Raw genomic sequence first — 25,322 nt, forward strand, 5'->3', positions numbered from 1 at the left:
TAACACACGAAAATTGGCAAACGGGGGGAGGGGGTTGTATCTACTTCGAGGCTCGTTTGTCCTTCAAAAAGGGTCATTTTGGTCATTAGGGACAACTGCCTCCATAAATAACATCTTAAAGAACGTCCATAAAAAAATTTGGGCAAAAGAGACATTAGAATTTTGAATCACCAAAAATCTATGGACTATAGTACACCAAAAATTGGCAAAATAGGGTTTACCTGCTTTGTGGATCGTTTGAGCTTGAGAATGAGTCATTTCGACTATCAAGGCCAAGTGAATCCATAAATAATGTCATAAAGAATGTTCACGAAAAATTTGGGCAAAAAAAATTAAAATTCTGGATCACAAAAAGTCCTGGAATATATCTCACGAAAATTGGCAAAATGATGGATTTACCTGCTTCGGGGCTCATTTGACCTTCAAACATGGACAATTGACTCCATATCTAACATATTGACAAACGTCAAAATAAAAATTTGGGAAAAAAGTACATCAGAATTTAGGATCACCAAAAATGATCGTACCAAAATCGGCAAAATGGGGTTTACCTTCTTTGGGATTCATTTGACCTTGAAAATGGGCCGTTTTGGCCGTTAGAGCCAACTGGCTCCATAGTTAACATCTTAAAGGACGTTCATGAAAATTTTGGGAAAAAAGATGACAAAATTGTGCATGATAAAAAAAATCTTGAACTATATCACAGATAATCAACAAAATTGGGGGTTTATCTACTCTATAGCATGTTTGACCTTCAAAATGCTCCGTTTTGGCCATCAGGGCCCATTAGCTCCATAGATAACGTGTTAACGTCACGTACACAAAAAATTTGGCAAAAAGATGTCGGATTCTGTATCACAAAAAAAATCATGAATTATAGCATACGAGAATCGACAAAATATTGGGTTTTCCTACTCCCGGGCTCGTTTGACTTTGAAAATGAGTTTTTTGCACTATGGGCCACCAAGCTTCATAGCTAACACCTTAACGGATGTTCGAGAAAAATTATGGAGACAAATATGTTTGAACTATGGATCATCAAAGAGATCGTGTACTATAACACACGAAAATCGATAAAATGAGCGCTTTACCTACTCAGGGGCTTGTTTGACCTTCAAAATGGGCTATTTTATCCATTAAGGTCTACTTGATCCATAATTAACATTTTAACGAATGTCCATGAAAAACATGGCAAAAAAGACGTCTGAATTCCGGATCACCAAAAAAGATTGTGAACTATAGCACATAAAAATCGATAAAATAAGGGTTTACTTGTTTCTAGACTCTTTTGACCTTCAAAATTGACCGTTTTGGCCGTCATGTCAAACTGGCTCCATAGATAATGTCTTAACGGACGTCTAAGAAAAATTTGTCAATAAATCATTATCGTATCACCAAAAATTTTATGGACTATATAGTATATGAAAATCCGCAAAATGAGGTTCACCTGCTTTAGGACTCGATTGACTTTGAAAATGATACATTTTGGTTGTTAGGGCCAATTGGCTTCATAATTAACGTCTTAACGGACGTTCACAAAAATTTGGGTAATTAAGATTTTAGAATTCTAGATCAACAAGAATCCATGGACTTATTGCACACAAAAATATGTAAAATGTGTGTTTCACCTGCTTCGAGGCTTGTTTGACCTTTTAAATGGGCCGTTTTGGTCGTCAGGGTGACCTTACTCTATAGTAAACATCTTAACGAGCGTCCACAAAAAATTTGGGCAAGAAAGACGTAGAAATTTTGGATCACCAAAAAAGATAATTGACTATAGCACACGAAATTGTCAAAATAGGCTATTTTGACCGTCAGAGCAAATTGACACCATACCCATTATGTTATCGGATGTCCACAAAATATTTGGGCAAAGAAGACGACGAAATTCTGGACCACCAAAAAATATCATGAACAATAGCACACGAATCGAGAAAAGAAGGGGTTTACCTGGTGTCGGGCTCCTTTGACCATCAAAATGGGCTTTTTGGCCGTCGGAACCAACTATCTCCACAGACATCATCAAAAAAGACATCCATAAAAATATTAGGAAAAATAGACCACCAAAACCTATGGACTATAGTATATGAAAATCAGCAAATGAGGTTTACCTTCTTCAAAGCTCATTGGACCTTGAAAATGGGAAATTTTGGTCGCAGGGACAACTGGCTTCATAAGTAACGTCTACCGACGTTCACAAAAAATTTGGTTAATAAAGACGCCAGAATTCTGGATCACCAAAAATCCATGAATTATAGCACACAAAAATTGGTAAAATTTGGGATTTACCTACGCTGGGCTTGTTTGACCTTCAAAATGGGTCGTTTGGCCAGTAGGACCAACTCGATCCATCGATAACATCTTAATGGACATCCACGAAAAAATTGGGCAAAAATACCATCTGAATTTTATATCACCAAAAATCCATGGACTATAGTACACGAAAACTTGACATAATGGGGTTTCCCTCCTTTGAGGCTCATTTGACCTCAAAATCGACCATTTTGGATGTCAAGGCCAACTGGCTCCATGGCTAACATCGTAACGGTTTTACAAAAAATTGGGCAAAAAAGACGTCTGAATTCTTGATTACTGAAAAAATCAATGGGCTGTTGCACACGAAAATCGATAAAATGGGGGTTTACCTGCTTCGAGGCTCATTTGACCTTAAAATAGGCTATTTTAGCCGTCAGCGCAAACTTTCTCCATAGATAACGTCTTAAAAAACTTCCATAAAAAATTATGGCAAAAAAGACTTTGGAATTGTGGATCATCAAAAAAGATTGTGGACAATAGCACACCAAAATCTGCAAAATGAGGGGTTTACATGCTCCGAGGTTTGTTTAACCTTCAAAATGGGCAGTTTTGATCGGCAGGGCCAACTGTCTCCATAGATATCGTCTAAATGAACGTCCATGAAAAAATTAGGCAAAAACGACACCAGAATTTTTGATTACCAAAATCTATGGAATATAATAGCACACAAAAATCGGCAAAATGAGGGGTTTACCTTCTTGTGGGCTCATTGACCTTTAAAATGGGTCATTTTAGCCGTTAGAGCCAACTCAATTCATAGATAAAGTCTTAACGGACGTCTACAAATAATATAAGCAAAAACGACGATGAAATTATGTGTTACCAAAAAAACTCATAGACAAGCACACGAAAATTTGCAAAATGAGGGGTTTATGTGCTCCAGGGCTCATTTGACCTTCAAAATGGGACGTTATGGCCGTCAAGGCGACGTCCACAGAAAATTTAGACAAAAAATATGTTGAAATTTTGGATAACCAAAAATCCATGGATTATATTACATAAAAATCGGTAAAATGGATTTTACCTGCATTGGAGCTTGTTTGACCTTAAAATGGATCATTTTGGTTGTCATGACAAACTAACTCCATCGCTGACGTCTTAACGGACGTCCACAAAAAAATTATGCAAAAAAGACGTCGAAATTCTTGATCACCAAAAATCCATGGACTTTAGCACGTGAAGATCGGCAACATAGGGGGTTTACCTGCTCCAGGGCTCGTTTGACCTTCAAAATGGATTGTTATGGCTGTCAGGGCTAACTGGATCCATTAGATAACATCTTAACAAATATCCATGAAAAATTTGGTCAAGAAAGACATAGGAATCCTTACCACCGAATAACAATGGACTTTAAAATATGAAAATCAGCAAAATGGGGTCAAACTTCTTCGAGGCTATTTTGACCTTGACAGTGGGCCATTTTGGCCGTCAGGGCCAACTGTCTCCATATATAACGTCTTAACGGACGTTCACAAAAAATTTGGAGCTCGTTTGACTTTTAAAATAAGTCATTTTGGAAGTCAGGGCTAAGTAGCTCCATAGATAACGTCTTAACGGACGTCTATAAAAAATTTGGGAAAAAATATGTCAAAATTTTGAATCACCAGAAATCCATGGATAGTTCACGAGAATCAGCAAAATAGGATTTATCTGTTTCAGAGTGTGTTTGACCTTGAAAATGGGCAAAAAAAACGTCAAAATTCTAGATCACCAAAAAATATTGTGGACTATAGTACACAGAAATTGACAATATGAGGGGTTTACCTGCTCCGGAACTCGTTTGACCTTCAAAATGGGTCATTTTAGTTGTCATAGCCAACTGTATTCATAGCTAACGTCTTAATGGACGTCCACAAAAAATTTGGTCAGAAAAGACATCGGAATTCGAGATTACCAAAAATGATCGTGGATAGCACACAAAAATTTATAAAATGAGGGATTGACCTGCTTTGGGGCTCGTTTGACCTTCAAAATGGGTCATTTTGGCTGTTAGGGCCAACTGACTCCATATATAACGTCTAAATGGACGTCCACGAAATATTTGGACGAAAGAGTCTCGGAAAATCTAGATCACTAAAATTTTATGGACTATAGTACACAAAAATTGACAAAATGGGGTTTACGTTCTTCGGGGCTCGTTTAACCATTAAAATGAGCCGTTTTAGCCGTTAGGGCAAAGTGACTTCATAGCTAATGTCTTAGCATACTTGCATTAAAATTTTGGGAAGATAAAATGTCGGAATTTAGGATCACAAGAAATCTATGGACAAATTAGCAAACTGGGGGGTTTACCTGCTCCGGTGCTCGTTTGATCATTAAAATGGGTTGTTTTGGCTATCAACGCCAACTGGATCTATAACTAACATCTTAACGGACGTCCATGAAAAATTTGTGCAAAAATAAAGTCGAATTTCTTGATCGCCAAAATTCCATGAACTATAGCACACGAAAATTGAAAAATAGGAATTTACCTGCTCTGAGGCTCGTTTGACCTTTTAAATGGGTCGTTTTGACTGTTAGTGCCAATTGGATACATAAATAATGATTTAACAGACATCCACAAAAATTTGAGCAAAAAAGATGTTATAATTCTGAATTACCAAAAAAGACTGTGGACTATAGCATACGAAAATCGGCAAAATGAGAGGTTTACTTGCTCAAGGGATTGTGTGACTTTTAAAATGGAATATTTTGGCTATTAGGGCATACTGAATCCATATATAACGTCCTAACAGACGTCCATGAAAAATTTGGGCAAAATAGATGTCACTATCACATCCGGGTTTATCCCCTAGACGTAACCGGCGTCGTCGTCCTTTTTAAGGACTAAGACTAGCCTCTTAGTTCATGTCATTACATTCATAATTTGAAAAATGCAGAAAAATTTAAAACTTTTATTTTCTCTACTTGGTGGTTTACATAGATCTCTAAACACACATAATATATATTTATATTGGGTATAAATAGACCCTTCATATAGGAAGGTTACATAGTCTTCTACTTTTATTGCACACACACACACACACACACACATATATATATATAAATAGAAATAGTATCAACGATTGTCTCATGTCATACCATCTAAACGGATATCAAAATATAGGCATAACCCTTACATCAATTCAACAAGACCATGTATAGGTCATACAAAAGCACAATATTCAAATAATAAGGAAAGAAATGATAGAGTCAATAAGCTCATAACAAAATCCAATTCTAGAAGATGACATTTCCCTCGAAAGTTGAGGACCTACCCTACTTGGATGAAAGGAAAAATCCAAGCCTTCAACAATAACGCCTTCCAAACTCTTCAACGATCGGAACCTAAAATGTTTGGGACAAGGGAAGAAAATTGGGTTAGTACTCCACATGTACTAAGTATGAGATCTTATGCACATACACAAGCAAAACATGCTAAAAGGGACTTTTTATCAAAACATGTCATTCTACCCCTTTTAAGGGCTTAATGCAAACTCAAGTAAGTCATATTAATCAACCAAACATGCTTACTATCTCAACAAGTAACAATTATCCCAACACACTTATAATCATGATTTACTACAACCCTAACATCAAGGAATAATATCACAAGAATGAATAAGAGTTAAGCATATCATAATAAGCAAGACAACTACTAACAAGTCCTTATTAAGTGCAATGACCAAGCAAAGCCCCATAACTTTACTCAATCAAGTATCCTCAACAAGGAAACATTACCAATGTCCAACTTTACATATCATGGCATTTTGGCTTGCATTTCATCTTATATTATGATTAAAATCCAAGATATATTCATAAANTATATATATATATATATATATATATATATATATATATATATATATTATCTTAACATAAACATATAAGAACCTCCTCCTAAGACTCCCCTCAAGACTAACAAGTGCAATGTCTAGGTAGAGTCCCATACTCCAACCTAGACTAAGCTAGATCCCTTAGGTTATCCAAGTTAGAGTTCAAGTCCTTTAATTCATTTTAACTTTTGGGAACCTCTTGCCCTAACCGACATAGACCACACAAGCTAGTATGGAATCTGGTGTCATAAAACCCTACACCGAAAGAAGGCGGACTACTTGCCAAACTAGTACCAAAACGTAAAACATAGCAGCTACGTGAATCCACTAGCTAGTATTTCTATGGGGGCAGCATAGTTCAAGAGCTAGGAGATTTAGTTGGGACCCTCTTTATGCTCCATGCATTATAGTCTCCACTCTCAAGAGTAATGTAGTGCCCCTACCTTCCCTATGTAGGAAGGGACACTTCTCTATCTAGTTCACTCACTACTAAGCTAGAGTCCCTTTTTGAAATGTCTTTAAGCCTTTAATTATCAATCATAGCTTAATTTAGGCCATAGGGTCTAACCCTTGTATAATCATCATCATCAATAGCTCAATAAGAATTTTATGAGTATAAGTCCTTTCATCACAATTCATATAAGTGAGGTTAACACATTAGCATTTCAAAACATATTAAGGTACATTTATAGTTTTCACCATCCTTATAGCACATACACCTTAATCTACCTCATAACATAGTCAAGACATTTCAATTCAACATCATACCACCCTATAATCCTAATAAAGGCATACTCCAATGTAATATCATGACTTAACAACAATTAATCACAATTGGAAGTGAAGATAGAGATTATAAGACTTACCAAGTCTTTATCATAGTGTATCATCAAGGTCTTACCATCAACCCATAACTCAACCCAACTTGGGGAGTAACATCATCACACAATGATAATCAATAAAATAACAAGGCCAATTTCATCTCTATAACACAATTCATCTTTAGATCACAACTTGAGACAAGATACATAGGCTAATTTCACATTATAATTCATAACATAAATCACATCTCAAGAACTAGCATCATAGGACTATAATTCATCTTAATTTTACCATAATAACACCACAAGATAGTAATCTAATCAACAATCAACTCAATTGAATGAATACAAAACAATATAGATCAAGATCACTACCTAGGTTTTAGGATAGAGGATCATGTTCTTCAATTTAGACCAAACCATCAAGAATTACCATAAACAAGTTGAATTACATATTAATCTACTCAATATAACCCCTAAAAATTCATTAACAACTCAATCCATAACTTCAATTTCGTAATTTAATGAAACCCATAAGAAAACTCAACTTTTTGAAATCTATTTTGAAAGAACCTTTTGAGTAAAAGATCTCAAAGGTGAATAGAACCCATACCTTAATGTTTCTCAACAATCTAATGAAGAATGTACCCTTTTCCAGCCCCCAAACCCTAGTTCTTGCTAGCCTTCAATGGTGAGTTCATGTAGAGAGAGAAATAAGAGAGAAGGGAGAGAGTTTATTTTGAGAGTTGTCTTTAGGTTAATGAGGGTTAAGGGTATTTATAGAGGGGCTTAATTAACTTAATTAGTTTCCCTTTAATCACTAACTAACCCCTAAACCACTTAATTAATTTAAATGAAATCATTAAAATTCATCAGTGAAATTCGACCCTCACCGATGAACCCCGATCGACGGTCCATCGGTGAGTCGACGGACGACCCCCTTCCGTACTGCACTTCCATCGTATCTATCAGAGACTTTGCAAGCGAGGGCTTCCTCCAATTTTTCTAAGTATGGGGTGACGGTGGCGTCGACGCCTCGTCGAGCCAATGACAGCTCGTCAACCCCTTTCATCGCGAGTAACAGTAGCTAGGTAAACAAGGGCCTTCACGAATCTATCTAAGTGTGAGAAGACGGTTGCATCGACGCCCCGTCGATCCACTTACAGACCGTCGTCTGCCCCGTCGATGCACACTGCCAGGCAGTTCTGCATCAACCTGTAGGGATCCTCCTCAAGGACCCTTGGTTGGTCCTTGGGGAGTCGTACCCAGACGTTTCAATCATGAAATAACTCAAACACCCATTAGCTACCTTTCCACCCATTTTCGTACATTTTCGATTCCTAAAAGTTAGTAAAAGGCTAAGGCACACTAACATCTCTTTGAACCAACTTCCCGGACGTCTTTGGACGTTTTGGTTCTTAAACCTTCTAAATGACCTATACTCATTAAAAATGGACATAGAAACAGTGTTTAAACTTTATGACACCTATGTTAGGCTTTACCATGAGTCTTGGAGTTTCAAGGTGTTACAGTCACAATTCTAGATCACCAACAATCTATAGACTATAGTACACGAAAAAATCAATAAAATAGGGTTTACCTGCTTCGTGGATCATTTGACCTTGAGAATGGACAGTTGTTGCCGTCAGGGGAAGTGAATCTATAGCTAACGTCTTAATAGGCGTAAAAAAAAGTTGGGCAAAAAGAGTTGGAATTATGGATCACTAAAAATTCATAGAATATAGCACACGAAAGTCGGCAAAATGGGGGATTTACTTGCTTTGGGGCTCATTTGACCTTCAAACAGGGCCATTTTGGCCGTCAAGGCTAACTGACTTCATAGCTAACATATTAATGGACATCGAAGCAAAATTTTATTCCAAAAATACGTCCAAATTAGGGATCACCAAAAACGATCATGGACTATAGCACACGAAAATCGACAAATGAGGGGTTTACTTACACCGGGGATTGTTTAACCTTCAAAATAGATCATTTCGGTCATCAAGGCCAACTGAATCCATAGATAACGTCGTAACGGATGTCCATGATATGGATGACTCTATATAGGTTCCATCTATAGAGTCAATTCTAATGGTATGTGAGTTCTAAGTCTTTCTCACTGATTTGCCTTAAATGCATCTGAATCGATACATTAGCTTTAATATTTGTTTGGGGCGCTCCTCCTATTTCCATCCCTTCCCTTATAGGATGTCACCAACTGAACTTAAAGAGCTAAAGTCTTAGTTTTCCTATTTTTAAGTAATGGATTCATTTATCCAAGTGCTTCCCCATGGGTGCTAATGTGTTTCTTGTTATTAATAAGAAAGATGAAAGTTTACATATGTGCATAGACTACCTATAGTTGAAAAAATTTATAATTCGTAAAAAGTACTCATTGCGGAGGATAAAAGATTTATTTGACCGTACATGGTTCTCCAGTCTTCTCCAAGATTGATTCGAGATACGACTACCATCAGCTAAAAATTTAGGCTAAAGACATCCCTAAGATTTCCTTCCATACTTAATACATGCATTATGAGTTCTTGGTGATGTCTTTTGGACTGACCAACAACTTGGCTACCTTCATAGGTCGATGAATAAGGGTTTACGCCTTATATGAAATCTCTTGTGATCATATTTATTGATAATATCCTCATTTATTCTAAAAGTAAAGAGGAGAGTAGAGAGAGTTTGAGGATAATGTTGGGCTTGCTCAGGTAGAAGAAACTTTATGCTAAATAATTGAAGTGTGAGTTTTGGTTGCCTTTGATATTTTCTTAGGTCATGGGGTTTCGAAAGATGGATTTATGGTATATCTACAAAAGATTGAGGTGGTTAAGAATTGGATTAAGTATACTGTTATGACAAAAATTCATAACTTTGTGGGTTAGCTAATTACTACAACCGATTGATGAAGATATTCGCCTCAATCCCCTCTCATATGACCCACCTGACTGAAATAGAGATTTTAGTCATGTGGTTTGACGAATGTGAGAAGAGCTTCCAACAATTTAATACTTTGTCGACCACATCTCTTATCTTACCTTGCCGGTGGAGGTCAAGGATTTAATTTTTTATTGTGATGTCTCACGTTTTAGGTTAGGTGTTGGATTAATACACAAAACAATTGTTCCGCTTATGCCTCAAGATTTCTAAGGTGCACAAGAAGAACTAACTGCATCACGACTAGGATTTGGCTGTTGTACCTTTTACACTTAAAATATGAAGGCATTACTTGGATGAAGTTCGTTGTGAAGTGTTTACTGACCACCACAATTTGCAACATATTTTCACCTATAAAGAGTTGAACTTGAGACAACATAGATGGATGGATTTGTTGAAGAATTATGATGTCACTACTTTCTACTATCCATGTAAGGCTGATGTGGTAGTTGATACATTGAGTAGAAAGACAGAGAGGTATAGATTAACCTAGCGTGTCTAGCAGTTACCAGATAATTGTTTGCTAGGGAGATTAAAATCGTGGCTAACAATTTGATGCGACATGAAGTATCTGAATAGGGTGGATTGTTAGCCAAGGTAGATACATGGTCTACATTCCTAAATCAAATTAAGGACAAACAATTCAAAGATGTAAAGTTGGGAAAGATTCGTGGAAAGATAGTACAAGGTAAGGTTTGATTGTAAAAGTGTTTTGCATATCAAAGAGCAATTTTATATGACCCAAGTTGGTGAACTGATATGTACTATCTTTGATAAGGCTCATAGCTCAAGATACTTTGTACATCGTGGTGCAACTAAGATTTATTGCTACTTGAGACAATATTACTGGTGGGTCATATGAATGATACAATGGATTTCGTAGCTAAGTGTCGGAACTTCTAGCAAGTGAAGTATGAACATGAGAAGTTGGGTGGTACTCTTCAGTGAATGCCTATTCTGGAATGAAAGTGGAAAAGAATAGTTAAATTGATGGAGCCTTCTCCTATTGAAGTATCAATCAAGGGACATACTTTTTCATATTCTCCGATATGACTTTCAGTTAAATTGATGGAGCCTTCTCACATTGCTTGAAACTTGATGGATTTGGGACTCTAAATTGGGTTTGTAAAAGTATTTAAACAGAAAGGGTCCTAGTTCGAAATCCTAGGTGGATGCCACATCAAGTGCTATATCAACATAAATATGTATTTGTTAGTAGAAGGGTATTTATGGTCCCTTGGCTAACGTCAAGGGTAACTTTGCTACCAAAATTAAATAAAAAGTATGTGATGTTCAATTTTAATAATTTGAGAATATTTTTTTGGGCAACTTTCACATATAGCAAACAAAAAATTCATATTTGTATGCTATAGCAAAGTTTGCATAATTGCGCTCCATAGCAAACATAAAACTGTATAATTCGTTGGCCTAAATTGTATAATTCGCTGGCCTATTTCACTGCAATTGTATAATGCACAATTGTATAATTCGCTGCCTATTTCGCTGCAATATTTTTATAAAATTTGCTTTGCATACAATTGAATCGAATTAAAATGTATGTATATTGCATAATTATAAGTGTATAGCAAGAAGATATATGTTTTTCTCTCGCTTTATACAAAAACAGAAACACAATATATACACTTCTGTTGTATAAAGCTAGAGAAAATTGTATTTCACTGCAATTGTATAATTCGTAATTGTATGATTCGTTGGTCTTTTTCTCTGCAATATTTGAAGTAAAATGTTTGTAAATTATATAATTAAGTGTATAACACGAAGATACATGTTTTTGCATGTGTATATACAATTTTCTCTCGCTTTATACAAAACAGAAACAAAATTTATACACTTCTGTGTATAAAGCGAGAGAGGCGAGCAGAAGGAGAGTGGCGAGCGAGATTTTTGGGAGAGAGACACCTGACAAACTTTGGCTAACGTTTGCTATGGAGCACAATTAAATCAAACCCTAGCTACTCCATTTATTTTAGGTTATTAGTTTGCTATTATATATAATTTTCCCTATTTTTTATCCTTTTCTGTTTATTAAAAGTAAATTTAAGATATTTTTTATTATATTAATTTATCATATACTTCAAGAAAATCAGACAAATATTTAACCTAAGTTTTTTGTGATGCGTTGAAACTTTAAATTCTTCTGAGAACACTATTAAGGTAATAAATAATTTCAATAGTTTTATATGAACAAAAAATATGTGATGAAAGAAAAAATAAAATAAATTTATATATAACTAAGAATATAAATACCAACTAATGTTTTGATTGGTTAAAAATGTAGGATTATGTCTAGTGAGGTTAGTTTTCTCTTCTCTCGTATCTTCTCAACATCAAACTCACCATTTTCTCTGCTTCCTCTGCTCCATCATCTTCCATCCATGTCGATTTCCACCAAAATTCCTCATCCTCTCCATCACCCTAATTCACCATACCCCAAATCCTCGAAATCGTCTTTTTTATACTCAAAACCCACTAAATTAGCCTTCTTTAGATCCATTACCATCGAAAGAATTTCAACAAAATCTGTTTCTGCAACCCCAGCAGCAGCAGGAGCTTCAGAATCCTCTTCTTCATCTCTCCAACCCATTGAAGAGCTTCCACCGAAGCTTCAAGAAATCGTCAAGCTTTTTCAAGCAGTTGAGCAACCAAAGGCTAAGTACGAGCAACTGTTGTTTTATGGCAAGAATTTAAAACCACTTGATGCCCAGTACAAGACTAGTGAAAATAAGGTTCAGGGTTGTGTTTCACAGGTTTGGGTTAGGGCGTATTTTGATTCTGAGAAAAATGTTGTATTTGAGGCTGATTCTGATTCGGTACTTACTAAAGGTCTTGCTGCTTTGTTAGTTCAGGGACTTTCTGGAAGACCTGTAGAAGAGATTTTAAAAGTTTCCCCTGATTTTGCTGTACTTTTGGGGTTGCAACAAAGCTTAACTCCTTCTAGGAATAATGGGTTTTTGAATATGTTGAAGTTAATGCAGAAAAAAGCACTTCAATTGTATGTTGAAGCTGAGAAAGGTGCTAATTTAGGGCAGAGTGAAGTATCAAATGCCTCGTCGACTGAGTCCCTTGGTGTTAATGGTAATGGAAATGTGGAGTCTGTAGCCAGTCCTGAAGTTAATGAAAACAATGTTGCTGTTGGTGCTAGTGATGATGGTGTTTTGAGGAGTAGAGGGATGAGAATCAAGGAGAAACTGGAGAAGGAACTTAGGCCTGTTGAACTAGAAGTTGAAGATATATCTTATCAGCACGCAGGACACGCGGGGATTAGAGGTAGTGATGGAGAGACACACTTTAATTTAAAAGTGGTGTCAGAGGAATTTGAAGGTAAGAGTTTGGTTAAGAGGCATAGGATGATTTATGGTTTACTGCAAGATGAGTTGCAGAATGGACTACATGCTTTATCAATTGTGGCCAAGACGCCGTCTGAAGTTGGTAGTAGTTGAATTGCTGGCGTCAAGAGAGGTCTGGTTCTTTTTGTCGTGTAAACTTTTCATCCTTGTGGAATTTATTGAAACTTATACCTCATAATATCTTGTAGCATAAAATCCTGAGAAGTGGATAGCTATGACGCGAAGTCTGTTTTGTCGCGAGAATCTTAATAAAATAGTTTCAGGATTTTAAACTATAGTTTTCTTTCCTCCCAAGAGTCATTTCAATACAAAGCTTCAATTGTTTATTAACTGTTGTAATTTGGTTGCTTCAGTCTTAGCAACTTTTTCTCTGTGACGCACTTGGACCTGCTAATCAACATCAAGAATGATAAACTAGCTACTTGGAGTGCCATTACCTTGTTAGCAATGAAAATTTTATCCTTATCTTGTACAACGATGACACAATTTTTTTTCTAATTTCAGCTCAACTTGATGAAATGCAATTACAATTATCCTTTATAAGTAACTCTACTTTGTTAGGCCTTTCACGTTTATGGTAACTGCAAAAATTATTATTTTTATGTTTTAAAAGGGTTTTAATATAAATTCATGGTATATCTAAAGAAGTTTACCTCTAGTGAACTATGCTTCTGGTTTCCTTGAACCGAAGAGATCTAATAATCTATCACATTCCATGGGCAATGATATTTCCTAGTTGCATTAATTTTGTGATCTGGGGGACTCATAAAAGCTATAGAAGGATCTGTGAGATGTCACTCTTTTCTCTAGCGACTTTGTGAACAAAGGAATACATCTTTTAATTGTGATGGGTATCTAGACAATGCTGGGAATTTTCTTAAACATCAGGTGGCAAAGTGATGCCACAGACCGTAAAGATATTGTTTGTAGAGCAGCAGGCCCAAAGAATATCCAGAAAGTTGAAGCAGATATGGAGGACACTCCATTGTGCATATTTTGGACTTCATGGTTGGAAAGGACCAAAGCTTTCTTTGAAGGGCATAGGGATCACGTTTAGAATTAAGAATAGATGTATTCATAATCTATATTATTTGGTGTAAATGCAATTCTCTGGTGTATCTGCATCAGTTTTTCGATTTCGTGGATTTGTTAGGAGGGTTGTCCAGTGTGTGCCTGTTCTGGTATGTTTTGCTTTGTACTTGCCTTTACCTTCTTTGCACCTTATCAATAAACTTTTGCCTCTTTTTGTTTTATAACAATTTAATTCTGAAGAAACAATATATAGAAATAAATACTGTAGGGAGGTGCTCAGGATTCTCTAGAAAGAAATTATCTATATGGCGCCCTATTATTCCTCGAGGAATGGTATATTTTGGTGGTCAGAATCACGAAGCACAATGTATCATAGGTTGATAGTATATCTTTTTGGATGCCTCAGCCTCCTTCAGGCTTTGTGTCCGCGGGTTGTATAGCCTGAAAAGGAGCACCAAATCAATCTGATTTTGGTTCCTTAAGATGCACCCGCAGTGATATGGTTCCTGGTGATCAATTTTTGGAACAAAGTATTTGGGATACATTTGATGCCAAATTCATGAAGAAGCCCTTTAGTTTATGAGTTATTGCATATGAGTTAGGACATTTCGAAGTGGTCTCAAGAAGTCTCCAAAGAGGCTTGCTGATCGAGATATGGCTAGTGGTCTAGGTGATATGGTGGTTGACACAGAAATCTGAACATTCTCTGCAGCCCCTTTTTGATGAATATGGTGGCCTGGTAAACAATTTATGCTTTCCAATAGCTTTAATTTCTATTTTATGCTGCACAAATCTAATTTCAAAATTTGTTACATTAGGTGTCTTTTGATAGGATAAACTGCAACTGTTTGAAGATACTTCTACTAGGTTATATAGACGCATGCAACCTCCAAAACGTTTTCAGTTCTACTTGCATTACTAGATGGTTCTCATATATTGCATCTCCTTGTTATAATATCAAGAATACATATATGATCGCCTTTGATATAGTAGCATGTAAATTTTCCAATTTCCTGACTTAAATTTTTGGTTGAGCTGTCAGAATCAGTTTTTTGGGGTAACTAACTTGATTCAAGTACTAAACCAGCAAGTAGGTACAAAGTATGCCCCAGCGTTGGACAAACAAGCTCCAAACACTGTGATTGAAAAGAGCAAAATTACATCAAGAACTCTAATCTCAAAAATATTACCCTAAAGATAGTAATTAAGCATGTCTAGACTCTAGTCCAGAATGCAAACTAGGAAATAGAGAGCCCCTGCAGTGAATTGCTTGAGTAGCCAGTCTTATGAGTATTTCAGGGCTTCTACTTTTCATCTGAAACAGTCTTAAGTTCTTCTTGTGCCACACCAAGTAAAGATAACATGTAACGGATAATCTGTAAAGAGCAGCTTGTACTGAGTTGCCTTTGGCATGAGCAATAGCCCACATCATTTCATCCTTCCATTCCACAGATGATCTTTGAATGCCTAACCATAAGAGATTCATCCCAGATAGGTCATCAAAGAGATTCTTCCCAGATAGTTGCTAAGTAATGACATTTGAAGAATAAATGATCCAGACTCTCATCATTGTTGGTTGCAAAGGGATAAGACAGGTCATGTGTAGGACTCCATTTTGCTAATCTGTCTCTAGTCAGAAACCTTTTCCATACAGCCAAATACAGTATAAACTTCTCTCTAGGGGCTCCATGGTTTTTAGTAATCTCCTCCATCTACCCTTGTATAGTCACCTCAATTTACAATCGACCGCATTTGTGCTGAATTTAGTCCTGAGGGTGACATCCTGATCCTCATAGCCAGCTATTTCCAGTTTTCTTTTGGTATTGAGGATCTTCTTAATTGTCCATGATGCTCGACTATCATTCACATCCCAAACACTTCCACCTTTGATTTAGTATGCATGGACCAGTTGGATCCATATCATGTCCTTTTTCAAGCACAGATTCCAGAAATGTTCACTAATAGCAGTTCAATTCCAATCAGTTATGTCAAATAAGCCAAGGGCTCCAGCAGTTTCCAGCTTATTTTGAGAAGTTTCTCTTATCAAAAGTGCTTTTCAATAAAGTGCCTTGGGAGGTACCCAAAGTGTGGTCTAGTGGTCAAGAAGTGGTTAAGAGTCATGAGGTCTCAGGTTTAACTCTCAATGGAGACAAAAGCACCAGGTGATTCTTGTCATCTGCCTTGGTAGATAGAGTAACCTGGTACCTGATGCTGGTGGGATGTGACTGGTATCCTGTAGAACTAGTCAAGGTGAGCGAAAGCTGGTCCGGACACCATGGTCTAAAAGAAAGTGCTTCGGGAGAGTCGCAATTTGTGATTACTGTCAAACTACAAAAAAGGATATGCATATAAGTTGTCAACTATTTTTGATATGGGTATTCTTGTCCTAAATAAATTCGAAAGTACTTATTTTTAGGAGATGCTACATTTTTCTGCCGATGCTTCAAACTGAAACAGAACTTCTGCTACTATTCAAAAACACTTATTTATAGTGAAACTATAAGAAGTGCTTTTATTGAAAAATAAGCACTTCTCATCTTTCTCAGTCTTGGCCAAACAGGTTATGAATGCTTCTACGTGCTTTTTGTTACTCTGGATTACGTTGATACTTGACAGAGTATATGCATTATCAATTTACCTCTTACTGTTCTACCCAATTTGCAGATGGTTCTTCTGTGTAATGTGTCTTTCAGTGACATAACTTTCAATTTACATCAAAGGTCTAACTGTCTGAGTTCCAGCATAACCTTTTCCTTGGCTGCTAGATCATACAATGATAAGTATGACTCTCGGGAGCCTCTTTTGGAGCCGATTGACAGATTATTGAAGTTTTTCTTCAATTGGCTTTTGTAAATATCCCAGCGCTTCTTTCATTGTAATGTAACAGTTCTACTAATCAGTAATCCTTGCTTTGGAAACTAATTTTAGGACCAACCATGAACATCGTGTGAAATGTTCTCTTCCTCGTCATGTTTCTTGTATGAAATCGATATATTACTTGATCATGGAACCACTGATTGATTATATGCAAGTTATTTGCCTTCATTGAATTATTTATTTCGTAACATAGATTAACTTCAGGTGCACTTCAGTAACCTTCTTTTCAGCCTTGTTATTTTTTATCACAACTATGGACTGGAACTGCAACTTGTTTCAATCTTGCCATTATATTTTGATTTGTGTCTGTATTAGAAGCACAGAACCTTTAGTCAAATCAGTCCTATTTTGAATTTTGTGACTGTTTTTCTTAGCTGCTTCTTTAGTCAAATCAATCTTTGCTTTGTGGGATGTCTACTTATCAGTGAATATGACTCCGAAATGCTAGAGAATACAATAAACCCCTACCCTCTACTGGATGTCAATGTCGGGGCTCAACAACGATGAGGAGGCAGCTCCTAACTTGTGGTATCGTCGTGGGTTGCACTTATGCTCAGACTCTAGGAAAGAAGACAACAACTGACAGGTATCATCAGCCTCCCTCCATACTAGTCTTTGAGAAAACATGTATTGAAATCATATATCATAAGTTATACTATGATTTGTCAAGATATCATGTTCATGCTTTGTACTCCTATTTTGATCACATTTGAATGGTTCTTTGGAATCATAAGCCATATACACAATCATATTCTTTTATCAGTACATATATTGCCACACGTACATCATGATGTTCGATCACCTGCCTGGTCGATTAGGGAATATATCTTTTCTCAATAATGAATAAGAACAAAAATCATTGCTAGCAAGCCCCAAATACAAGCAGACTAACAACTTTTGTCTCATTGTAGTGTACTAGTAGAGGAAGAAGAACGATAAATTGTATGTATTTTATACGTTGGGTTTATGTTATTTGTATGACCAATATATGAGTGGACATAAAGTGACAAAACACCACACGCAAAATACATACATACATTTTTATTTATTTTTAAATTTTGTATTATCAATTTTATGTTTTTACTCCAATTTTATATCTTACAGATAAAAATTTCAAAATCCATATGCTCAGATATTTCAAAACCGTATGTATACCATCACAGCCGAACAAATTTGGTATAGCATATAATATTTGTATCATTTCACTTGAGTTATCTGAAGGAAAAAATCCAATAAGTTTAGGGATCTGTTATGAGTTCGACCTTCATTTAAAATCTATTTTTTCTTGCCTTTTTAGATGTGAAGTCATTAATTAATTATTGTTTTCTAATCAATTTGTTTTAGTATTTCCTTTTCAATTTGATAATATAGCTAATACATTCAATCTCACATTGTTGATCTTAGATAAGATTTTACTAGTTTTAGTTTCGAAAACTTCTTCCGGCCGAGGTAATAGTTACAGGAATTGTTAACATTATTCTATAAGCAATATCCACACATTAAGAAAAGAATCAAGTCTTTTTATTTGATTTGAGTATGTCCATTAAATTATTATCTTCTACTTGTTTTATTTCTCTTAATAATAACTAAAACGAGAATATATATACTTACTAACTAAGGATATCAACAATAAAAAATATATATACTTACTAAATAAGTTGATATAATAATATTGAAATAGTCTTGCGTTGCTTCAATAATGATTGCTAATTGCACTTCTTAAGATTTTGAAGAAAACACTTAAAAGCAAATTTTGTTCTTTTTTGACTTGTAAGCAACAATAAATCATTTTTTTAGGAGAGAGTTTAACATTGAGAATAAAAATAATAAAATAGAGGATAAAAAAGATGAGTGTAAGGTAATTAATAATATAAGGTTAAAATTTTTGGAGATAAATAAGAAAACATATTTCCCGCTTAAGGAAATTATTTTCATAAAATATTTCATTCCTTTAGAAAAGCGGGGAAAACTAACGGCTATTTCAAATGTAAGAAAATTATACATATTACTTTTCTTTTATTTTGTTACTAAAAAAATGAAAAAGAAGATTTCTTTCATAATTAAAGGATATTTCAAGTAGAAGACTGACCTATTGTTTCACATTTGAATTTCTCTTACATTCTACGTTCCCGAAATGGATCCTATCAAATATTTCACATTTTCTATGATTATCTCTATTTCAGGTATTCGGGGAATCCTCCTTAATAGACGAAATATCCTATTATGTCAATGCCAATTGAATCAATGTTGTTAGTTGTGAATTCGAACTTTTTGGTATTTTCTGTTTCTTCGGATAATATGATGGGTCAATCATTTGCTTCATTGGTTCCAACGGTGGCAGCTGCGGAATCTGCTATTGGGTTAGCTATTTTCGTTATTACTTTCCAAGTCCGAGGGACTATTGCTGTAGAATCTATTAATAGCATTCAAGGTTAAAGATGACTCCTAGAGAGTTACCAAAATACGAAGTTCTCTTCTCCTTTCTTTCTCTTCTTTCTTTTTGATACTTCGTTGGCAGGGTCAGGGCCTTTCTCGCTGGGCGAACGCATCCGATTCTAAAGTCCTTTCTTATTCTTAAACCACTTCGCGTTCAGTTGCTGAAAGATAGAGATCAGGCTTTCTAAATGTAAGAGAAATTCAAATGTGAAACAATAGGTCAGCTCTTCTACTTGAAATATCCTTTAATTCTGGAAGAAATCTTCTTTTTTATTTTTTTTAGTAACAAAATAAAAGAAAAGTAATATGTATAATTTTCTTACATGTTTTTTTTTAAATAAAAATTTAAACATACATATAATTTTTAAGTAATATGTATAAGTATATTTTAAAAAATTGGGCCCCCAAAGATATAGGGCCCCAAACGATGACTTTAGTGGCCTAGTGGTTAAGACGATCTTGTACGAACCTCGCCTACTCTCCAATCTCACTCGCATCTCTCCCTATTTTTGTATAATTGATAGCAAAAATACATGTATCTAAATGTAAGCTACATAGAAGACTCTTAATTAGTGATAAGATAGATACGTAATAATTTAAAAATATAAATAATAATAAAACTAATACATATGGTAGTATAATATATCTAATTATTTAATTCTATCTAAATGAATTCTCATGACTTCCTATTTTTTTTCCGTATAAAATAATTAAATACTATTGTTAAATTAATTTAATTAAAATATCTATGAAAATGACAATATATTATATAACGTGAAAATTATGATTATTTAGTACGGTATCATTATGAGTGATGAACCAACAGTAGTTTATTATTATTTATCTTTACACACCACATGTAAACTTAACCATAGCACCTAATATTTCTATTTTTCTTTGTTCGAATGTACCTCATTCCCTACTCCTCAAAAAATCTTATCCGTTTTTTCCTTCTTTTTTTTTTTTTGGTTTTTATTCGAGATTCGAGATTTCATATTCATAATAAAATTCGATTAAATTTGAATTCGCGTAAAAAATTTGACTCATGTTGGGATAAACCGTTCCTGTAATTTCATATCGAGAACTCAAATCCGAGACCTCTTAATTAAGGGTGAATAAGTATTTATCATTCTAGCACACTGTCTCTTATGATTTTGTAAAGAAAAAAGTCATACCATTTTCCTCCTCAATATTATTAAACATAATCCTTCATATATAAATTGATTAATTAAAAGAAGAAGTTGTATACATCAATTATTTGGAGTTCAATTAAAATATTAGATAGCTAGTCAAGTTATAACTGTAATAAAATAAACGATATTTGGTTCACTAAGTTTATGACGTGCCTCTATTAATAAAAAAATCACATGTATCTGTTTTTTTAATCAATTATATCTAAGAAAATTAAAAAAAGATAAAGACCTATCTTTAAAAAAATCAACCAACCGAGGTGCGTTGTGTGTATTGATTAAACAAAGAATAACATTATGAATGTGTTCGGTACTGAGAAAAATATTTTTAAAAAAAATATGTGTTTGTTTTGTTTGATACGTAAATAAATAAAAATTATTCTAAAAATATTTAAATTGAGATAAATACTATAGATATGGGGTGAAGAATTTTTTCGGAAGTAGAACAGACACAATTAATATAGAATATCATTAGTATAACCTATTTTCTTACTTTCATTAGAGAAAACCATTTTTTCATTTTCTAATTTATTTTAAAAAAATATTTAATCAATAAAACATAAAAAAATTAAAAATATTTTCTCACACATCGATTACACCATAAATATAATGAAACTAGACGAAAACCTCTTTAAAAAGTTGACTTTGAAAGGGAAGACCGAATAATAATTAACCTCAAAGTCTTAATTATTTGATTTGGTCTTTGGCCAATGGCAAGTCTTAATTAGTACTGTACTACAGTTTTATTTTTATGAAATGACATTTGTACTTTCTATTTTGAAATGACGAAGGTAACAAAAATTCAAAATTCACTCAAATAAAAATTTTAGAAGCCACAACAATGGTGTTCGAAAGTTTATATTGAAGTTCCAATTAAATTTGAATCGCGTAACATAAAACCTATTCAGGGATATTGATTTTTCAACGTACAACTTTTTTCTCTTTTTTTGTCCCATATTCTTTGATTTTTAAGTGGTTAATTATTAGTATGCTAATAACGTTGTTATATCTTTTTCAAGTATGTGAGATAAAATACTTTATCATAGAATTTTATTAGTTAATTAAGAAGACTTTGGAGTTCCTTATTTGATATTTTATCCCCTACTTAATTAAGGTAATAAATAGCAGGTTGAGGTATTACTTCAGTGAGGTTACTTGGCAACAAATTATTCCTTAAATTATATTTTTATAAAAATCATATTTAATTATGAATAAACTTCACATTGATCGATCTTTTTTTATGTGTCCTATTTTTCTTTTTTAATAATATGCATCACATCGATCGATCATTAATGTGCTAACAAGTTATATTATTTCCTTCTATTGTAATTTGTTTTTCTTTATCCTCATCATTTTACACGATATTTTTAAGATTTTTAATTAAAATTTAATTAAATAACATTTTGATATAATTTACACATTTTTAATTTTAAATAATTAATTCTAAAAGTCTTTTATTTATTTTAAACTTTATCTGGAGTCAAATAAAAACAAAAAAATTAAATCAAATAGCGTAAATTATTGAGAAATTTTCGTAAGTAGCCACTATTCTTAACTTAGTTATGCTCCATAGCTATAGTTTGCATATTTACAGGTTGTAACTATAGTTTAAACTACCATATAATTCGCAGGTGAATTGTATAATTCACGGGTACGTTTGTATAATTGAGTCATTTTTGTATTAACTTGAAATAATAAAGTTACGCAAACACAAACATCTGAACTTTAAACAATTATACAAATTATATTATGTTAAATTACATTATACAAAAATTACACAAATTATTATATTATACAAATTCGAGACCCCAGCCCACGTAACTAAATATTGATCGCGAGTGATAATTATCTAAAACTATAAATATAATGACTAATATAATTAAAATAATATATGTTTGTTTAAACATATAATTTTCCCTAAATTATATGATTGAGATAGAAAGTTTGCATTCGACTTTTATCTATTAAAATATATGGGGTAGTAGTTGTTTAGCGTATAGGCTTCTTGGATAATGATTAGTACATACATCCATGTCTTAAATATTATATATGTTAAACATCTCTTATATATATAGGCCACTTTTGCCTTATCTGATTCCTATACAAAGCTCCAAAAATATATATAGCATTGAACATGAAGGTAAGTTGAAAAAAAAAAGGTTAAATATTGCTAGAATTAATTGTTTGTTTTTGTTTTATTTTTTTGTCTATGGCTAATCTAAGGTCAATTTGTTATACAGAAAAAAGTTGTGATTGATATCCCAGTCAGCAGTGATAGGTGCATATCAAAGGCAATGCAGATGGCTGTAACTATATGTGGTTGGTTTTTTTTCTTTTTTCTTTTAATTAAATCCCTAAATTAAGTTTGGATATTCGATAATCAAAGTCTTTAAATTTGAAATGATTTCATGTATTTTGTTTGTATGGAATCCAAAAATCATCAAAAAGTCAAACTAACTTTTGATATGAGCTTTTATCGATTTATTCATCTGATCATAAATTAAAGTCATTTTTATTTTGCAACATATTCTTCAATAGTATTCATTCTAATTCTTTTATTTTCATGTAAACATCATTTCCTTCTTGATTAGTAGATTTAGCAATATTATTGACCGGTCAATTTCATAATGAATACTTTTTTATCTACTTTTAATTATTGAAAGTTTTTTTTATTACGGACCCAAACTATAAAAATTTTAATTAACAATTTATGATATATTTTTTAAACATATTGATATGCGAAAATTTGCAATTTATAGTACTTCTCGTATTGCTTTTGAATATTTAATTTTTTATTCGAAGTATCAAATTAATGTAATCTAATTTAATTTTGAAAATTAATCATATTGACTTTCAAAAAACTCAACATAACAACAAAAAGTGGACGGAGGGAGTACTTTTTTATTCGTGACACATTTTTCATTTTTGTCTGTTTAAACATAGCTTTTAACTTTAAAATTCTCTCCTTTTATCATAAATTCAAACGTATTCAAAGATTTTGTGTCTAATCAAACGATGCAGGTGTTACGTCGGTGAATGTAGATAAGGGAAAAGGCCATTTGATTGTGATAGGAGAAGGGGTTGATTCATTTGCATTGATGAAGTGCATAAAGAGGAGGTTTAGGTGTGCTAACATTGTGAGTGTTGAAGAAGTGAAACCTCCCAATCCTGAAGAAGAAGCAAAGAAGAAGAAGGAAGCAGAAGAAAAGAAGAAAAAGGAAGAAGAAGCAAAGAAGAAAAAAGAATGCAAAGAAGAAAAAGAAAAGTGTTGCAAATCATGTTGTAATTGTTGTCCACCATATTGTCCACCATCTTGCCCACCATATTGTCCACCAAACCCTCCATGTGTACAATATTATCCTGTATGCCAACCTGTTTATGATAATTATAATCCATCTTGCTCTATTTTTTGATTCCTCAAATAAAATGGAATTTTTGTTTCAACCTAATACAAAGGATGCTCAACTATATTGCATTTACATGCAAGGGCATTTTTACTATCCTATACTTTCGATATAACAAAGCTTGCACTGTCTTTTTATATTAGAACACAACATGTCAATGGTAATGAAGATAAGATGTATCTAAGGGTCATCTAGAGAATGCAGTCAATGTTGAGTATCCCTTGTGAAGTTTGTTATATTATGTAGAAAACCATTTTTCAGTTTTTAAGATATTTATTTTTCCGTAGAAAATATTTTTCAATTTTTTTTATTAAATTAAACATGAGAAAAATTGGAAAAATATTATTTTGAATATGAAAGCAATAAAACTATTTAGATATTCTTTTCGTCTCAATTTATTTGACACTCAATTAGAATTTTGAGTCTACAAAATCTATCTTTGATCAAAAAAAATTTATATGCATTTTAAAATGTTAATTGTTGTGATTTATAGTACTTTTAACTTTATTTTCAAATATATAAATTATATATAAAAAAAAAGTTAAAATTTCTATATCGAAATTCACAATCAAAATTTACAAAGTAATGGAACTTAATTTTTTTAAAAAACTTTATCTAGCTGCTAAAAAAAATCTCACTTTTTTTCACGATCTATTTGTCAACTAACTTTTTCTTGGTCACTTTCCATCCCTCTTTTTTTTCAAAGGAAGACCAACTATGGTTTAATGTAATCACTAACACTATGTTTGAATTGTTATTATAATAGTTTATATTATTAAAAACTTAAAGTAATGAATTATTTGTGTTACTTCATCAGTAACACATAAAATATCAACATACATGCATCTCAACTATATATATGCGAATTATATTCATGGAATTTGAAAAGAAATATAAAATGTTCGTTCTACTCGATGATAGATACCCACCCACCCCACACACACATTTTCCAATGTATAATATTCTTTCCTTGCTTGACTTTCCCCAACTATGATTTATGTCAATATCATGGTTGTTAGTTTTTCCAATGAAACTCAAGAATGTTTAATAGGTCATACTTCCAAATATTTCTAACTACTTCATTATAATTCCCCATATGAATATTTAACAATTTCAA

General features: G+C 33.5%; 2 protein-coding genes across 6 annotated transcripts; both read left to right on the top strand.

Annotated features, from left to right (window-relative positions):
* Positions 1-12,168: 12,168 nt before the first annotated feature.
* LOC107007409 (sufE-like protein 1, chloroplastic/mitochondrial) lies at positions 12,169-19,676 on the top strand. 5 transcript variants are annotated; one of them, XR_001455065.2, is made up of 3 exons: positions 12,169-13,378; positions 17,601-17,761; positions 19,359-19,676. XR_001455065.2 is itself a non-coding variant. In XM_015206025.2 (2 exons), the coding sequence occupies exon 1, from the start codon at positions 12,202-12,204 to the stop codon at positions 13,357-13,359; it is 1,158 nt and encodes a 385-aa protein (XP_015061511.1). In that variant the 5' UTR covers positions 12,169-12,201; the 3' UTR covers positions 13,360-13,378; positions 17,624-17,958. The 5 variants fall into 5 exon arrangements, 3 of the variants coding, with proteins under 3 accessions (XP_015061511.1, XP_015061512.1, XP_027769422.1); XR_001455064.2 differs by having other exon boundaries at positions 17,624-17,761; XM_015206025.2 differs by lacking the exon at positions 19,359-19,676 and having other exon boundaries at positions 17,624-17,958.
* A 3,194-nt stretch (positions 19,677-22,870) lies between these two features.
* LOC107006878 lies at positions 22,871-24,250 on the top strand. The gene is made up of 3 exons (XM_015205394.2): positions 22,871-22,941; positions 23,042-23,120; positions 23,823-24,250. Exons 1-3 carry the CDS (start codon positions 22,936-22,938, stop codon positions 24,212-24,214), a joined length of 477 nt encoding a protein of 158 aa, XP_015060880.1. The 5' UTR covers positions 22,871-22,935; the 3' UTR covers positions 24,215-24,250.
* The last annotated feature ends 1,072 nt before the right edge of the window (positions 24,251-25,322 follow it).

Source organism: Solanum pennellii, chromosome 12 (genome assembly GCF_001406875.1).
Source record: "Solanum pennellii chromosome 12, SPENNV200".
Lineage (NCBI taxonomy): Eukaryota > Viridiplantae > Streptophyta > Magnoliopsida > Solanales > Solanaceae > Solanum > Solanum pennellii.

Bases quoted from the DNA above. Each gene is read 5' to 3' on its own strand.
- LOC107006878 (XM_015205394.2), top strand. The intron at 23,121-23,822 runs GTTGGTTTTTTT...CAAACGATGCAG, and splicing joins GATGGCTGTAACTATATGTG to GTGTTACGTCGGTGAATGTA.
- LOC107007409 (XM_015206025.2), top strand. From the start codon at position 12,202: ATGTCTAGTGAGGTTAGTTTTCTCTTCTCTCGTATCTTCTCAACATCA.